General features: G+C 46.8%; 2 protein-coding genes across 4 annotated transcripts in view; one reads left to right on the top strand and one right to left on the bottom strand.

Moving 5' to 3' along the window:
* Positions 1-17,531, bottom strand: part of LOC126412080 (synergin gamma-like) — a 161,490-nt gene extending 143,959 nt beyond the window's left edge. The window contains exon 1 of the mRNA XM_050081486.1: positions 17,160-17,531. Coding sequence (XP_049937443.1) covers positions 17,160-17,170 — 11 coding nt within the window. The 5' untranslated portion in view covers positions 17,171-17,531. The remainder of the gene's footprint in view (positions 1-17,159) is intronic.
* Positions 17,532-17,848: 317 nt separating this feature from the next.
* LOC126412065 (exportin-6-B) overlaps positions 17,849-18,488 on the top strand; it is a 357,950-nt gene continuing 357,310 nt past the window's right edge. For all 3 annotated transcript variants that reach the window (XM_050081474.1, XM_050081465.1, XM_050081456.1), the window contains exon 1: positions 17,849-18,094. In XM_050081474.1, coding sequence (XP_049937431.1) covers positions 18,092-18,094 — 3 coding nt within the window. In that variant the 5' untranslated portion in view covers positions 17,849-18,091. The remainder of the gene's footprint in view (positions 18,095-18,488) is intronic.

The raw sequence follows: 18,488 nt of genomic DNA, 5'->3' as shown, positions 1-18,488 counted from the left end.
TATCAACACACATGAATTTGAACTGCAACTGCTTGCAGGTCAGTAGACAAGGTAAGAGTAGAGGAGTGGTGCGCATTAGTGACAAATACTGCGACACCTCCCTTGGTCCTCTCCCCCTTTAATTTACCCCTAATTTTGCACAGGGGAGGTGAAGCACTTGAAGGCCAGGGGGGGGGGGGGGGGGGCTGCCTGGATCCAAGGCATCAAACTCCATGATATTCTTCTCATCAGTCAGATGGGGAAAGAGTGACATTTGATGGCATTCGGGACAGCTTTCGACCCAAACATCATGAGCCTTTCCCTGCACCCTGTCCCTTTGAGGATGAGGGGAAAAGGGGGCGCTGAGAGGCATTCTGCTTTCCTTGTACCTTCTAGATGCTTGCTGTGGAACTGTTGTTGGTCTTTCCTGGTGCAGCTGCCTGAATTGCTTTGTCCTTACTCTTTTTTCCTTGACATGTACACATGCAAGTACAGGTGCTTCTGGTCAATACAGACATACTAGGTGTCGTCTTTGTCAATGCGTCCACTTTGGGAATAGGTTTCTGCTCCATGGAAGAATATGTGGTGGTAAAGACAGGGGGTTTAGTCGCCTGATATTCTTTTTTGGCTTCGGCATAGGGGATCCACATGGTCACTTTTATCTCCTGTATTTTGTGTTCTTCAGCAAAAACAGGGCAGTCTCGGCTCCAGACTGGATGGTTTCCAGAGCAGTTGATGCAGATCGCCAGAGACGTGCAGTCAGTCCAAGTATAATGAGCGGCTTTCCAGCAGTTCCCGCAGATCGCTTCACTTCCACAACTCATGATTGTACAGCTGAAACGCTGGCATTTATAGCACCACATAGGGTTTGGAATATAAGGCCAAACATTAAGTCGAAGGAGCCCCACCATAAGATGTTCAGGCAGTGTCAGAGAACTGAATGTGACAATGAAAGTGGCAGTCTTTCCAGTTGCTCCATTATTGCTGCACGTTCGTTGTTCCACATTGACTATTACCTAAAAGGGGTATATTTTTCCAAATGTCCCCTCTTTCCTCTTTATCGCCAGAAACACATTGTTATTCATGACTCCAAGAGCCCTGTTACTGCAGTCCAAAGTATTCTTATTATCAGGAAGACAAGCCTCTCTCATCCTTTTGGTTAAATGGATGTGAACACTCCCAGATGGTACACCATTCCCGCGGGGAGGAGAAGAAAATGATTTCGAGATTTCCATTTCGGTCCCAGGAGCAGCTAAGGGTCCACTCAGACAGAGCCCTGCTTGCCTGAGTAAGCCTTATACAACTGAGAAGCGGTAGGTTCCTCACAGGTTGCCCGCTAACGACTGTTCCACCTAAACAGCAATGATCTGGGTGGTCAAGCCAAAATCCCCATTCTCTGGGACACACAACGTTGCATCACTTGTGCCATGCAGTGGTCTCTAAAGCATGCCCAAAGCTCATGGTGATGGATGGATGGATGGGTGGATGGATAAGGTGTTATGGGCGCTCAACAGTGTAGTCTTTAGTGCCCGAACGGAAACAACAACGGACGAGTGTCACTAAAATGCAGCAAGTGCAAAAATAGGACTAAAGTTAAAGGTGACAGTCTACATAGGCAGTATGCACGTCAACAGTAGCCAAGTGGAAAGCAGCACATAAAGAGGAGAACTGCAAGAGACGTAGGGGAAGGGGTTAAAATGAAACACATAGCACATGTTTGGAACTGGCCTATTACAAGAAGAAAAAGGAGTGGTCAGCCACTCGGCAACACACTAAAAAATCCAACCTAAAGTTTTAGGCTGAAGCCCAGAAACATCACAGTACCTTAAAACTTTCTTGACACTCGCCTCATCATCAGCTAAAATCGAGGGCAGATCCCCACTAATACTAACTTCCGTCCTGACAGAGCGATATAAATCACACTCAACTAAAATGTGGCATACAGTGATTCATACGCCACAGGCATCGCACAGCGGGGGTTCCTCTCACCGTACTAAGAAGGCATGTGTAAGAGGACAGTGCCCTATGCGAAGACGTGTAAGGGTCACTTCGTCACGCCTAGGTGACCGGCAGGAGGAACACCACGGCTGGATGGTGGGTTTCACCAACCGCAGCTTATTTTCCCTCACCGCCAGCCATTCCTCCTCCCACAATTGCATATACTTCCGCCACAGCACAGAAACGACACCTTGCAAAGGAATAGAACATTGTGTCACCTCCGGTAATCTGCAGGCGTCCTCGGCAGCTCTATCAGCTTGTTCATTTCCCCGTATGCCCACATGCCCTGGCACCCAGCAAAAGGACACTTGCTTGCCCTGTCGTTGGAGGATGTACAGTTGGTCGTAAATCAGCTGTTCCAACTTCTCCGCTGGGTACAGGTTCTGCAGTGACTGTAATGCGCTCAGTGAGTCAGAGCAAATTAGGAAGTGTTTGCCCTGAGTACACCGTATCTGCTCCAATGCCTTCAGGATCGCATGAAGTTCTGCGGAAAAAACAGTGTATTCCTGGGGAAGGCGAATCCTGATGACACGTTCGGGGAACACTATTGAGTAGCCAAGAAAATCCCCCTGCTGGGATCCATCAGTGTAGACTACTGTAAAATCATTATGCCTATCTAAAATGTTAAAAAACAAAGATTTGAAAGTAAAATCTGATGTAGGCTACTGTCTTTCTTAAAATTTGCCAAATCTAAAATCAGTCTGGGCCTCTGGAGGAGCCAAGGTGGATATCTGCTCCAACCTCGACGTGAAACATTAAAACCGGCCACACCCATCTCTAAAATGCAATCCTTTGCACGAATCCCATAGGGCCTTGTTGCTCGTTGCCTTTTTCCAGTGGAGGCTGAGTAACAGTGTGGTATGCAGGTGTGTATGGTGTGGATAATGTTTGATAGGCCTGGCGCACCATTAGTAGACGCTGCCGGAAGTGAAGTGGCAGTTCACCTGCCTCTGCACAGAGGCTCGGTATGGGGCTCGTTCTGAACGCCCCAGTGGCCAACCGACAAGGCGGCAGTTGACCATCCGCTCCAAGGTCTTTCCCACGCAGCTAGTGAGGGCAACACTACGGTAGCTACCCGGGCACGTGCGGTCTTTCCCAGGTTTTAAAACAGGATTTAAAATTGCTTCACGCCACGAGTCGGGGAAGTGACCGGACATCCAAACTAGATTAAAAAGTCGGAGGAGGATTTCTTTATTTCTCCCTGTGAGGTGCTGCAGCATGCTATAGTGGATTCTATCATGACCAGGGGATGTATCACGAGCCCCACACAATGCAGAATCCAGTTCCCACATGGAAAATGGGCAGTTGTACTCTTCTGTATTGGGTGAGCGGAAGTCAAGACTGGCGGTTGCAGTAATAGCTGCAAAATGAGCCGCCATAGACTGGGCAATATCTTTTGGGGTCGTTCGGAGAGTACCATTCCACATTATAGCAGCCACACGGCACCTCCCACCTTTCCCAGAAATCCTCCTGATGGTCTCCCATACAATGGAACTTCGTGTAGAATGATTAATGGCGTTAGGAACTGCTGCCACGACCTCTTCTTGCTCTCTCGTATAATCCGACGACACTTTGCCCTCGCCACCCGAAAGGCTGCAAGGTTCTCTACAGTTGGCCGGCATTTGAACCTACGCAGAGCTGCCCACCTAGCCCTGACTGCAGAGCGGCATTCGTCGCTCCACCAAGGGACAGGCTGCCGCTTCGGTTGTCCCGTGGACTGTGGGATGGACGCTTCACTGGCGCACTGGATCACTTCAGTAACATGATCCACCCATTCCTGGACACTGACCCGATGTTCAAACTGGGCTAGTTGACTATACAGTGCCCAGTTCGCTCGACCGAGCACCCATTGAGGCAGTTTCCTTTCCGGTTCCAATGCATGTGGCAGGTGAATCCAGACGGGGAAGTGATCGCTGCCGTGTAAGTCATCAACCACTTCCCATGCAGCAGTGTGGGCGATGGCTGGAGAGCAAAGTGTAGATCAATGGCAGAGAACGACCCAGTTGCAATGCAAAAATGCGTGCTTTGACCTGTATTTAGCAAATAGACACTGGAAGACAGAAGAAGCCTCTCGATTGCTCTACCCCTGGGGCAAGTACTCACAGAGCCCCAAAGCATATTGTGTGCATTAAAATCACCACAGAGGATGAAGGGGTGGGGGAGCTGTGTAAGGAGATCACTGACAGCCTCTTCGTCGAGCACATCATGTGGGGGCAGGTAAAGTGAACATACTGTTAGCATATGACGCGCATGTACTAATATTGCAACTGCCTGTAAATTCATCATGAGGGAGAGAGGCGAGGAGTGATAGTCTGTGTTGACGTAGATACCTACTCCTCCTCGAGCTCTCTGTCCACTAAGGTCGTCCTTTTTGTGGAGGACATAGCCACGTAGCTCAGGGGTGTATGTTTCACTGAAATTTGTCTCTTGCAGACATACACACATAGGTCTATCCTGAATCAATAGACGTAGTTCCTCCACATGTGTCCTGAACCCTGCAGGTTCCATTGTAATATGAGAGCCATCACGGTGGTTGTATTTTCTGCCTCTCTTTCCACTGAGGTGGGGAGACTGCAGTGGGTGGAGGCTCAGTCTTGGGGCGAGATGATTGCCCCATATTCTCAGACTCCATCAGCTCTGGGGAAGAGTCTGATGAAGCGTCTAGTGGGACCACATTAACATGATCCGAGGGTTTACCAGCCGATTTAATCTGTTGGTGCTGCTTGACGTGTGCTTTCCTTTGTTTAGGGGGCTTTGCTGGAACTGGAGCTGGGGTGTTTATGACCATGCTGGGCTTTGGAACAGCCTCAGCAATCGGAGATGCCTGAGGCTCTTCAATGTTAGCTACTGTACCTTTCTCTGCTGTTCGAGGAGGGGCTACAGGCTCTGATACACTTGCTGCCTTGCAAGTGCACTGACATGTGCAGGTGTTCGTGCCAACACTAACAACCTCCGTCTGTGTAGATGCATCGACTTTTGGAGGCGGCTTCTGAACAATGGAAGCAAAAGACATAATGAATGTGGGGGACTGCATGGCCTTAAAGATCTTTTTGGCTTCACTGTAGGGGATACGCTTAGTTGTTTTTATTTCTTGTATTTTACGTTCCTCTAGGAAGATTCTACAGTCCCTACTCCAAACAGGGTGGCTTTCAAAACAGTTTATACATCTGACAGGCGACGAACAGTCAACTCCGTCATGGGCAGCCTTACTACAGTTGCCACACATCGCTTCTCCTTTACACCCTAGAGTTGTATGCCCAAAACGCTGGCACTTAAAACAGCGCATTGGGTTTGGGACATACGACCGGACGTTTAGTCGAAGAAATCCTGCCTTGACGTTTTCTGCGAGTTTCGGGGTATTGAAAGTAAGAATGAAGGAGTCAGATTTCACCAGGTTCCCATCCACCCTTTTCATGATGTTCTGAACGTCAACAATTCCCTCCTTAGCCCACTCATTCTTTAATTCTTCTACAGGAATGTCAACGAGATCCCTACAGGTAACAACACCCTTACTGGAGTTCAGGGTGCTGTGAAGCTCTGTATCGATTGTGTATTCCCCCAAGCTTTTAGCTGTTTGAAGGTTAACTGCTCGCTGAGCAGTTGATGTTTCAACAAGCAGTGCCCCATTCCGTAAACGCTTCACTGATTATAAAGTTCCAGCTATTCCTTCTAGACCCTTTTGGATATAGAATGGCGAAACATTTTCAAAGGAACCCTCTTTCCTTTTTATTATTAAAAACACATTCTGGTTGTCAGTATGTGCTCTGTTACTCTGAACTGCTGTATGTTTGCTGACGCCTGAGTCAGGAGGACTGGCTAACCTAGCCCTCTTGTTGGATTGGGCGGTAGTGCCTACCAGCGGTCCACCCATCCCACTGGCCAGTGAAAAATTAGGAGGAGGAAAACGAGGAAGAATTCATGGTATCCATGGTCGTCCCACGAGCAGCTAGAGAAACTTATGTCCATCCAGACAGAGCCCCGCATGCCTGGATAAGCCTTGTACAACTGAGGTGCGGCAGGATCCCCAGAGGTTGCCCGCTAGCGACTGTTCCACCTCAACAGCCATGCATCTTATCGGCGCGCAGCACACCTTAAGATTGAAGGGTTTTTTATAGAGGTATGTACCATCCTCGCAATCCGGCCAATCAAGCCAAGATCCCCGGTCCCTATGACACACAACGTTCCACCGTTGCACCACACGGTGGTCGCTGAAGTATGCCCAGAGCTTACGGTATCAGCAGACTGGCGGCGCACACCAGTCCACAGCTCGAGGACCCCAGGTTCACCAAGCCCGTACCCAACAAACGAATGCTGAGCCCCCTGAGGGACTCATGGTGACAGGGGACTGGTCGTGCTAACCACTCCCCAGCTCAGGAACCCCAGGGTCACCAAGCCCGTACCCAGAAAATCAATGCTGAGCCCCTGAGGGCTGCAGCAGGTGTAGTAGGCCTTCTCCAAAGCAAAAAACATGGCCACAGTCTGGGATTTCCACAGAAAACCATTCATGACATCAGTGGATGAAATAACGAGATGATCAACTGCAAAACAGCGCCCTCAAAATCCACGCTGTGCAGTCATTACTAAATTGTGAGACTCAAGCCACCATAGCAACCTGGCATGAATCATACGTTCCATCATCTTGCAAACACAGTTGGTGAGAGATATGGGACAGTAGCTGGAAGGAAGGTTTTTGTCGTTACCAGACTTATGTATGTGTATGACGGTAGCTTCACACCAACGTCTGGGAAATGTGCCCTCTGCCCAGATGCAGTTGTGCATCTTAAGCAGGAAGTGGTTGCCCGTAAGAGGAAGGTGCTACAACAACCGAATATGGATGGCGTCTGGCCCTGGGGTGGAGGATCGGGATGAACTCAGATCATGATTTAGCTCCCTCATAGCAAAGGCAGCATTGTAGCACTTACAATTCTGAGAACAGAAGGGTATCACCTGATCCTCCTCCGCTCATTTCCGATGTAGGAAGGCGGGGTGATAGTGGGAAGAGCTCGAAATTTCCTCAAAATGGCAGCCCAAGGTGTTGAAGATAGCATTAGGGTCCCCAATGACATCGTCTGCTACTGTCAGGCCTGAAATTGGCGAATAGATCTTGGTCTCAGAGATCTGACGGAGGTTGGCCCACACAACAGAGCATGCGGTGGAACTGTTAAAAGAACTAGTGAATGAAATCCAGCTACCTTTTTTGCTATCGCAAAGAATGTGACAACACTTTGCATGCATCTGTTTATAATGACTGGAGTTTGCCATCATAGGATGATGGTTAAAAATGCGGAGAGCACACCTTCGTGCACGAATTGCATCGCGGCATTTCTCAGTCCAACAAGGGTCTGGGACACGGTGTGTTAAAGAGGAAGTGCGAGGAATGGAACATTCTACAGCAGTTAGGATATCGTTTGTGAGATATTCCACCTGGTCATCAACGAGGGAAATCTTGTTCTTCGAAGGTCACCGGGGAGGAGAAAAGCCACCAGTCAGTCTTAGTAAGCTGCCAATTAAAACTGTGTGCCGGGCCAAGACTCAAACTCGGGACCTCTGCCTTTTGTGGGCAAGTGCTCTACCAACTGAGCTACTGAAGCACAACTCACAACTTTACTTCCGCCAGTACCTCGTTTCTTTCGAGTCTCGGCCTGGCACACAGTTTTAATCTTCCAGGAAGTTTCATACCAGCGCACACTCTGCTGCAGAGTGAAAATCTCATTCTTAGTAAGCTGCCATTTAGGTGTGCATGAAGATGGGGTAGGAGTCAGCGAATGGATAGCACATGGGAAACAATCGCTTAAGTATGTGTTAGAAAGGACAGACCACTCAAGATGATGGGCAAGCTGGGCAGTGCAGAAGGACAGGTCCAAATGGGAATACGTGTGTGAGGAGTTAGGAAGGAATGTGGGTGCTCTAGTGTTAAGGCAGCAGACGCTGAGTTGATTAAGAAGAGCAGCCAAGATGCCACCTCTCTGACAGGTCTTGGGAGAACCCCAAAGGGGATGATGCACATTAAAATCACCGAGTAGCAGAAATGTGGGAGGTAGCCGCCCAATAAGCTGAAAGAAGTCTGCCCTGGTGACATCAAATGGCGGAGGGACATAAATGGTACAGAGGGAAAAAGTCAGGTGGGGAAAGAAAAGGCAAACTGTAAAAGCTTGAAGATGGGTAGTCAGGGAGATGGGTTGACTATGAACATAATCCTATATGAGCAGCATGATGACTCCATGAGATTGAATGCCAACCTCAGGGGGAAGGTCAAAACGAATCGGAAAGAAATGTGAAAACTCAAAGTGGTTGTGAAGATGCAATTTTGTTTCCTTAAGGCAGAGTACTACGCGATGCTGCGATGCTAAAAGCAGCCGTAAATCCTCTTTGTGGAACTGAAGGCTGTGAACATTCCATAAGAGGAGAGTAATGATGAGGAATAAATGAAGGGGTGTCACCTCAACGGCTGCAGAGAAATGGTTGGTGGTGTGCACAGGAGACACAGAGGCTGGCCTTGTGCACCGGCGACACAGAGGCTAGCCTGGCTAAGGAATCACGTGGCAACACCATCGAAGAGGATCTTAGAGTCGGCGAAGGAGAAGACTGTTTGACTTTGTTGGACTTCTTCGAGCTTTTCTAGTTAGCGAGGAGAACTCAGACGGTTGACTGGAAGGACATTGGAAGTTTTCACAGGAGTACTCCTCTTGTCCTTTCCATCCTACCGGTTATGTAGCCAGTGGCTTCGCCCCTTGAGGCGAGAGTTTCATGACTTGTTGCACAGCTGGATGAGAGGATGGTGATGCTACCTTGACACTGGGCAATTTCACAACCTCAGAGCTGAATCTGAAGTTGCATGTCTGCGTGGCCAAGTCCTTCAGGGAGCGAGAGGTAGCAAGAACATAACTATAGGTGCCAGACTGGAGAACAATGAGTTTGTGACTAGCCAATAACTTGTGAGCGACTGAGTAAGGTACTTTTTCCTTTACCCAGATATCCTGCAAAGCCTGCTCATCGAGATACTTGGGACAATCCCGAGAGGAGGCGGCATGGCCGCCATTGCAGTTGATACAGCAGGGAGGAGGAGGCAGAGAATCACGTTCATGTGCATCCCTACCACGGGTTACACATTTGGCTGGGTGTTGACAGGACATTCTAGTGTGTCTGAAATGATGACACTGGTAGCAGCATGTTGGGTTCAGAATGTACGGTCAGACTGTGATAATTTGATAGCTTGCTTTGATCTCTCTATCAAAAATGAGAAAAAGAGTGCAGGTGAGCACTAAGGAGGAATCTACCTTTTTCATCACCCGATGGACAGCAATGACACCCTGATCAGAGAGGTATGATTGGATTTCGGCATTAGTCAGACCATCAAGCAGTAAATAACACCACAGGAAGAATTCAAAGTTCTATGGGCCTCGACGTGAACAGGATAGATGTGGAGAAGCGAGGCCAGCAAGTAGTAGTTGTGCTTGAGGATCAGAATAATCTCCAAAAGTAAAGTGCCATTCCATAAATGAGAGCAGGATTACACAGGGCCGGAAACTGCATCAACACATTTATGAATAATAAACAAATTTACCATTGCAAAGGACTGACTGTCTTCAGTGTGCGAAACCACGAGGAACCATGGTGCAGGTGGAAGTGTCTTTGAATCATTAGCCTCATTCCATTTATGTTTTGCAATCACTGATTGTGAAGATGATTGGCTCATTGTGAGAAAATCCCCATGATTGCCAGCGTCTCCGATGGCATGCTCCTTCCAACTGGAGGCCCATTCACAAGGGGACGCACCCACCTTAGGTGATTGTTCAGACCTCCCAAACACATGACAATGGGAGCAATTGGCAACTTGGGAAGGTAGCAGCTCAGGCAATCACCTCTACCTGGGCCTGGCCTGTACCAGGGGGTTCATGAGAACCCTATCTGTTGACCCAGGGCTTGGAATTACGCGTTACCCAATCACCATTATGCATCAGACACATGGGCCGGCCATCAGGTGTGCACAGGGAGGAGAGGAACCTCAAATGCCAAAGCAGAAGAACAAGAGGAGAAGGGAAACAAAGAAAGGAAAAGGCAACTAAAAACAGTGGTGAAACATACCCCAGAACGGTGAACAGGGTCAAGTATTTTCACACAGTGGACGGAGCCACGGAGCCATAAACTTGACAACCATTATGTAGTCTGGACAAGACATGAGCATGGTAAAGATGGAGAAGACTAGCAAGGTCTTCATTGCAAGGTGTGGGGGGCAGGAGGCAGAGAGCATTAAGCTTCTACATGCATGTGGTCTTCAGGTGGTGAATATGGGGTAGCCACATCAGCTTTTTATCAAAAATAAGGTCTAGAAACGGAATGTGCTACAACATCGAGTAGCTGGACACCAACTAAAGTTCCAGATTAGGGTGTCCAGTGGGTCAATGACCAAAATGCATAACCTGTGTTTTGTAGGGAGAAAACTGGAAGCCATGGGAGATGGCCCACACAGAGGCCTGTCAGATGGCACCTTGGAACCTGCACCCAGCAGATACTATCGAGTGGGAGCTGCACCAGATGCAAAAATTGTCAACATACAACGTCGGGGTAACTATAGACCCAACAGAGGTTACAAGCACATTGATGGCTATGAGTAAGAGTGTGGCACTTAACACAGAACATTGTGGGATACTGTTCTCCTGAATCTGAGGAGTGCTGAGTGAAGTGTCAACTCAAACGTGGATGAGCCGATGGGGTAAAAATTCACAGACAAAAATTGGAAGGGGGCTGCGAAAACCCAGTCATGGAGGGTAAGTGAAATGTGATGATGCCAAGCTGTGTTGTAAGCTTTATGTAGATCAACAAAGACCATGACAAGGTGCCAGCGGTTGGTAAAAGCCTGTCAGATTGCTGTTTCCAATCTGAATACATGGTCAGTTGGAGATCGCCCTTCCAGGAAGCCACTCTGGCAAGGGGACAAAATGCCTTGAGATTTGAGTTAATCAGAAGCTAACCATCCTCTCAAGCAGTTTACGAAGTACATTCGTCAGGCTAATCAGGCAATAGCTGCTGAGAGATGTTGGGTTCTTCCCGGGGTAACTATACTGTCTCACTATTGGGACAGGAAAGCACCCATGAGACAAATGTGGTTGAAGACCCTAAATAGATGTTGCCTCTGGGTAACGTGCAAGTGTTGGATCTCCCGGTTGTGGATGGAATCCAGCACTGGGGCTGTGTCATGAGAAGAGGTAAGAGCCTGCAAGAATTCCCATTCAGTGAAGGGTTCATTATAGGTTCAGTATGGTGGGGAATGAAACAGAGGGTCTGTTCAACTCGGCGTTTATGCTGGAGAAAGGTACGGGGATGGGAAGAGGATGCTGACGCCATCGCAAAGCGTGTCGCATGGTGTTCTGCAAGGATCAATGGATCAGTGCACAGAGCATCTTGGAGGATAAGATCCTGAACAGTGAACTGTTGCTGTCAGCCCAGAAGGCTACAGAGTTTGGATGAAACCTGCGAGGAAGAGGCATACATCCCCATGGAGGAAACACAGTGTTCCCAGCATTCCTTTTTACTTTGTTTAATAAGGTAAGCCTTAGCCCAAAGACACTTGGTCTGTGAAGGATGTCATTTAAATCGCTGCAGCACCCGTCGGCGGTCCTGAACAGTGGCTCAAATGTCCTCGATCAACCACAGCACCAGTCGATGATGACAGGAACCCATGGATAGGGGGGCAGCGCAATGCCAGCAGCATGATGAATAGTGGCAGACACACCCTGCATGATCGCATCAATGAAATTCAAGAGAGAGGTGTCGAAATGCACTGCCAATGTATGTAAGGGCCATCTGACATGCATCTGCCTGGCGGTGTCAGGGGAATGATAGAATTACCTGAAAGTGGTCACAGTCACAAAGATCATCATGGTGTGACCAGCATAGGGAAGCCACAACAGCAGGGGAGGAGATCGTAAGTTCAACAGCAGTAAAGGTGCCATTAACAGCACTGAAGTGGGTAAGAGAACTGTCATTGAGGGGAGACAAATCACAGTCTGTAATAAGTTGTTCAACTAGGAGACCTCTACCTGTTGAAGTGGCATTCCCCCACATGGGGTGGGTGCACTGAATCCCCCAAGGAGGAGCAACAAGGGTGGAAGTTGCTGTATTAAGCTAGACAGTTCAACATAAGGAAATGGCCTACCTGGAGGGATGTAGACACTGCAAACAGTGATTGCTGGAGTCATTTGGGCTCTAACCACTATTTCTTCCAGACTGGTATGAAGGGGGATCTTTGGTGCAAACCAAAGTGCAGACCCCTCCAGATGCTATCCCAAGGCCAGCCCGGTTCTGACAGAACACCTGGTAACCACAAAACATTGGAGAGTGGTCATCACGGAAGTGCATTTCTTGAAGAGCAGGACAGAACACAGAATAGGAGGAAACAAGACGCTGTATTTCCAGTAGGTGACTATAGTATCCATTGCAATTCCACTAGGTTACCATGTGGAGAGAGTCCAGGTTAGACGTTAAGAAGCCAACAAGAGGCCTTGTTACTTGGTTAGTGGTTGTCACCAAAAAGGATGGGGTGATATCCACAGATAAGATGTCAAGAGTCAGGTAGCAAGTGGGGAGATGGCATCTCAAACAATACCAGAGGGCAGAGGGAGAAGGGGGGGGGGGGGTCGGCTTGTCCTGGAACTTAAGTTTTTTCTTCTTCTTCTTCTCCTCCTCCTCCTCCTCCTCTTTCGGAGCTCGAGGAGGGCGGGGCACAGAGGGGTACGGGCTTCTGGAAAATCCGGAACCAAAAGAGAGCAGGTGACCTTGGGGCACACAGATGGTGTGTCTCGTGGCCGAGCTGTGGTAGTAGGCTGCCGGCGAGAGGGGTCCCAGGAGGGGAGCCCTATCACCAGCAGGTGCCAAAGAAGGGGGGCACTTCTTAGGCCGGGGAGGGGGAGTGGCTCCAGGATGGGAGGTCATGGGAACTGCAGGGGAAAGGGGGATAGGGCTGGGGAAAGGAAGAGGTAGGAGGGCGAAAGGATGTAACAAAGGCAGAAGTTGAAGAAAGTTACACTGGATGAAGTCTCTCATATTTCTGGTTAGCCTCAGTGTAAGACAGGCGATCCAGGGACTTGTACTCTCAGATCATCTTTCCTCTTTTGTAAGCTGGGCCCTAATGGAGTGGGTGTCCACAGTCACCACAAAGGGGATCCGCCATACAGCAGGAAGACTTAAGCCCAAAATACAAGCACCTCATGGGTGGTGGGATGTACGGCTTCATGTCACATCTGCAGCACATAACCTTGACCTGCCCTGGAAGGGTATCCCCCTCGAAAGACAGAATGGAGGTGCCGGTATCAGAGCAGTTGTCTATGTGACCCCTCTGCACACGTTGAACAAAACGAACATTGCAAAGCTCCAGATTAGCCCAGAGTTTCTCATCAGTTTGCAGGATGAGATGCCTATGAAAAATTACTCCCCGGACCATGTAATAGACACTGGAACATTGCAAAGACAATCACAAGCACAAAGAGCTGCAGACTGGACAGCAAAAGACGCTTTGATCAACAGGGAACCTGACCGCATCTTACTGAGAGACTCCACTTCAACACACTTGCCCTCAATATTCTCCACAAAAAACAATGGCTCTGTGGTGGTGAATGTGTCCCCGTCCATCCTAGTACAGATGAATTAGTGGGGGAAAGTGTTTCATCCCAAGACAGCAAGCCTGGCCTTCCTTCCACGGTGTAGCCAGGGAAGGGAAGGCTGCTGGGTCACACAAAGTAGCATTCAATGATCCTTCACCATTTGAAGAGACAACCTTTTGGGAAACGCCAGATTTTTGCAGCTTGATACGCTTCATGTGCCTAGCACCCTCCCTGATACCACTCACTCCGATCAGGGGCTCTCCCCATGGGCACCAACTAGCCACATCAAGGGCCACGTGGCACCGAGGCTGTTGCCGGTAGTTCTGATGCTCCAGGAAGACAAGCAACTACTCCCTGGCATACATGGGGAGGGAGCAGGTCAGGTATCAGTAAAGTGAACCCTATGTTGTCAGGGGGCTCAGCAAGATGGGTACACAATAGCCCCACCACTCGGATGGGCTACCCGTGCTGGGGACCTAGCAAGGTGGAGAGGAGCTACGGCAGGGAGGGAAGAGGGGAAGGAAAAGGGAAGAAGAATCCACACTATAGATGTTAGGGAGGAAGATCTTCCCCGTATGGCTCACACTAAAATCAGAAAATTTATAAGAACTCAAGAGGGGACCTAAATTCCAAAAAGGATGATTGAGTCATTTTCTTGCGATTAAGACGCTCATATTTTTTCTGGCCTCTTGATATGCCAACTTGTCCAGGGTCTTATACTTTGGGATTTACTTCTCACGTGTAAAAATGGAGTAATCTGCTGAGCTGGGAGAGTGGAGCTCGCTGCAGTTTACAGAGATAGGGGAGGGGCTCAAGCAATGTTTGTGTGCAGCGGATGTCCACAATCCCTCCAGACAGGGTTAGCGTTGCAACAAGATGACGTTCGCCCAAACTTCATACACCTGAGGAATCTCATAGGAGAAGGGACACACGGTTTCACATCATACCGGTAGATCATCACCTTGATCTTCTCAAGCAATGTATCACCCTCAAAAGTCAAGATGAAGGCCCCGGTAGCAACTCTTCCCTTGATCACCCATGGACACAACAGATGCAGGCACACCCCCTCGCTCTAAGTTGGCCCGCATCTCATTGTCAGATTGCAAAAGAAGATCACAGTGAAAGATGACACTTTGGACCATATTGAGGCTCTTGTGGGGAGTGACAAACACGGGAATGTCACCCAACTTTTCAGGACAGAACAGCACCTGTGGCTAGGCAGGAGATGACGTTTTAATCAGGAGGGAACCACTCTTCATCTTAGAGATGGCTGCAACTTCCCCGTATTTGTCTTCAGTGAGTACAACAAAAGATAAAGGCTTTGTGACCAAAACGTCAATCTTGGTACAGACTAGGTATTGAGGGGGGGGATTGTGTTCCTTGTTGCCTAGTCCTGCAGATCTTCCACACCTTCCATGCCGCGGCCAGGAAGGGAACATGTTGGGATCGTACTTCGTTGAATCGTATGAGGCTTTTCCATTCAAAGAGACTGCTACAGCCATGTGATCAGCAACAGAGAAAGTTTAAATCACTTCATGTGTGAACTAACAGCCATGGTGCCACCCACTCCAAACGGGGCTCTCCTCATGGTCACCATCCAGCTATAGTAACAACAATGAGCTTGTACTCCATGGCATACATGGGGAGCGCGCAGCACAAGCACCAACAGTGCGATCCCTGCGTGGTCAGGAGATTACCACTTTGCAGATACCTGATGATCCCTGACCACAACACGATGGCTACCATGCTGGGTTTTGGTTGTACTATGACAATAAGAAGGAAGCGTGGCAGGATGGAAGGGCATAGAGGCAGAGCATACACCACAGCTGTCAACCTTCCCTGCATGACACACACTTCTGTAAAATTTGGAAAAGATGGCAGATAAGACACAATAATGGCGACCATGTAATCATTAATAGTGCTGGGAGTGAAACTGGAAATCACAACCAAAATCATGAACCAAGTCCAGGCTGGGTTTGTACCAAAAGGACCATTCAATGGGACGTCAAAGGAGGTAAGAGCCAGTCAAAGTGTAGGTTTGCAGCACAGAAAGAGGAAGTTATGCTACAGAAGCTGCGGCCCCGTGGCAGCCAAGCACACACACATCAAAGAGTGGTGAGCCCCAGAGAGAAATCCTCTCTGTGTCGACTGCTGAAGTTGTGAACAATACAGAACGTGTCAAACGTATATTGGATTTTATATGAGAAAATCAGCACCTTATATAGACTATATGTAAAGGGAGGGAATGGACAGTATTTTTATATTTCTTTGTAACTTTTGGAAAGGTACACTTTCTTTGGCAACACTCATGTTCCTAATTATTTTCTTTGTAGGAGCCTTGTGATAGTTGCTGAATTTTCTCAGAAGATTACATCATAAAGAATAACCAACTTAAAATATCAGTGACAGTCTTACCTTCAGGAGGCAAAATTCCAGTACTATCAATAGACACACATGAAAATATGCTGTAGGGCCTACTATCCTAGTTTTCACCATTATATTAAATTTTCAATGCTGATATTCATTATGTATAAGTGCAAACATAATTTCAATGCCACCAGTCAATTTGCCCAACTTACAGATTGCTGCATTTTCTTAAGTTCCAAATTATTGGAACAGCAGGCGTCATAAAAGTGAAACTCCAGGTATTTGCATGTGATGCAGTTACAGTTAAGCTTTCCCATTACCAAAAGGCTGGTATGGAATTCACCAGAGATGGAAAATATTCAGCCTTGAGGAACATATCAAAATATTTGGTGCTGACCTTCATTCACAAGAGAATGCAGAGTGATTGCAGCATTTTAGGTTCAGAAATTGTAAAGACAGGAACTGTGTGTTTCTCCTGGTGTACTGTTGTATCACGTAAGATATCAAGTATACTGGGTTGGCAATACCTATTTTACTGTTGTGGTTCTTGGTTTTTGTTCGATGGTGTTGATTTGTTTTTGAGAAATAATAGTGTGCAATGCCAGACTAGGGTTTCCTGCTAACAGCTGACATCATGTAAGGATGAACAACGGGTGCATCTTTGAAAGGTGGTAGTTTCACTGACTCCATCCAACAGATCACTCAGCAGTCTGGACACTATTTATTACCTCAAGATAATATGAAACAGCACATTACGTAGGGTCTTATTAAGAACTCCATATACAATGTCTTGCCTAGCAATGACTGTAGTTCAATACATCTGTTACCAGCACTACAGTGTTGTCATCAAAAGAAGCATAAAAGAAGAGTTGAAGTGAATGTCTGGCGATCACACTTCAATAGTTCCCCAACATTAGACCATTTCTTTTCTTTCACACTTACCGAAAATTTTCAATACAGACGAAAGTGGCAAGACATTTCGAAAAGGTGTGGGCTGCATTGTGGTAAAATCTATACAGAAACTAACCTAGTCTTCAATATAAATCTCTGCTAGGTTCAGTTCACAGGAGAATATCTCTCAAGACTGAGATAGACGGTGTGGCAAACCTTTCTGGAAATAGATCTACGGTTTCTACGTACCTAATTCTCAGAAGGCTTAGCTCATACGAAGACACCTACTTAATAAATAACGTTGCTCAATTACAATTTTCTTACCTCTCTGCCATAGTGTCCAGATAACAAATTTCTCATGTACAATTAGCTCAATACGGTGACATTTCTTGTTTCTTAATAAAAACACTCAAATGTTCTTTCTTCCACCAAAGTCGTCACCTGCTGACAGACATGTTGATCTATCATCTGCTGGTCATTACGAAACGAAACCAATTTACACCTGACACTTAACAACGCTTCGAAAGTGTTTTTGTTTATGTTTCAGTCTCATCTACTAACCAAACACGTCATACATTTGCATTGCAGTTTCTTTTTGCCCATTGCTTTCAAACCTTTGACAATTTGCGTCAAAGATACAGAGTGACAGAAACTTCTCAATTTTGATATCCCGTCAGAATGACCTCAGGCGCTGAGAAACACAATACCGAGCATCCATCGAATACATTTCGATTTAATTTTATATTATTATAGCTGCGTAGTAGTGGAATTATATTCCAGTATGCAGATGCAAGAGAGTTTAAAGTTTCATCAGTCAAATTGTATTGTAGTTAGACCGGAGCAACTTGAAAAATTTATCTGCATCCTGTTGGAGAATGTATTAAATAAATCTTTTGCAGTATAAGAAATTTTTATATTGCTTACACGCTCTTAAATTTATCTCGGATACAAATCAACACCGAAATCAGAGACAATCACTGTAATACAAGCTTCAAAGATTAATCATTTGTTGAGTCGGGGAGGGAACGATAATTGTGTGAAGTTGTCAGAATGTTGGGTTAATTTGTTTTAAGGTAGCATGATGTAGTTCAGTAATGATGTACTAATGAATGCAAAGCTCGTTAATATATATTAACAATTATTGTATTTTTAATAATATTAAATAAGCACAGACAAGGGAAGTATGCACATAGGTGCCTTCAAAATTTTGATCTGTAAAATAATAAAAGCTGTAACACCAAGTCTCTGTTTACGTGATGGTAAGTTTCTTTTAATCTTTATGTTTTTGATAAGTGTTTATTACTTGTCGTGTCACTGAAAACAATATACAGCTGATGGTACGGTAACTTATTTACAATCCAGCCAAAGGACGCTTCTTTATTTCGCTGTATTTTAAGTCATATGTTTTTAAATTTCTAATGTTTTTGTTGATCAGACGCTGTCTTGGAACCTTTCATGACTTGTTGACTGCAATCTCTGTGTATTTAGTGTAATGGTCTTCCTGTATTGTCGCCCGAAGCAAATCTTTGTACGTTTTCGTCAATCTCCTCATTCATTTAACCTTCTGTGGCCATGTCTGAATGTGATACTTTGTCATTTTATGTCAGTAAAAAGCATTTTAATTTTACTTGTTAATTTGCAGCTTAACCCTAT

Source organism: Schistocerca serialis, chromosome 1 (assembly GCF_023864345.2).
Source record: "Schistocerca serialis cubense isolate TAMUIC-IGC-003099 chromosome 1, iqSchSeri2.2, whole genome shotgun sequence".
Lineage (NCBI taxonomy): Eukaryota > Metazoa > Arthropoda > Insecta > Orthoptera > Acrididae > Schistocerca > Schistocerca serialis.
The sequence above is the reverse complement of the archived record's forward strand: the minus strand, read 5'-3'. Positions and strand labels throughout refer to the sequence as shown.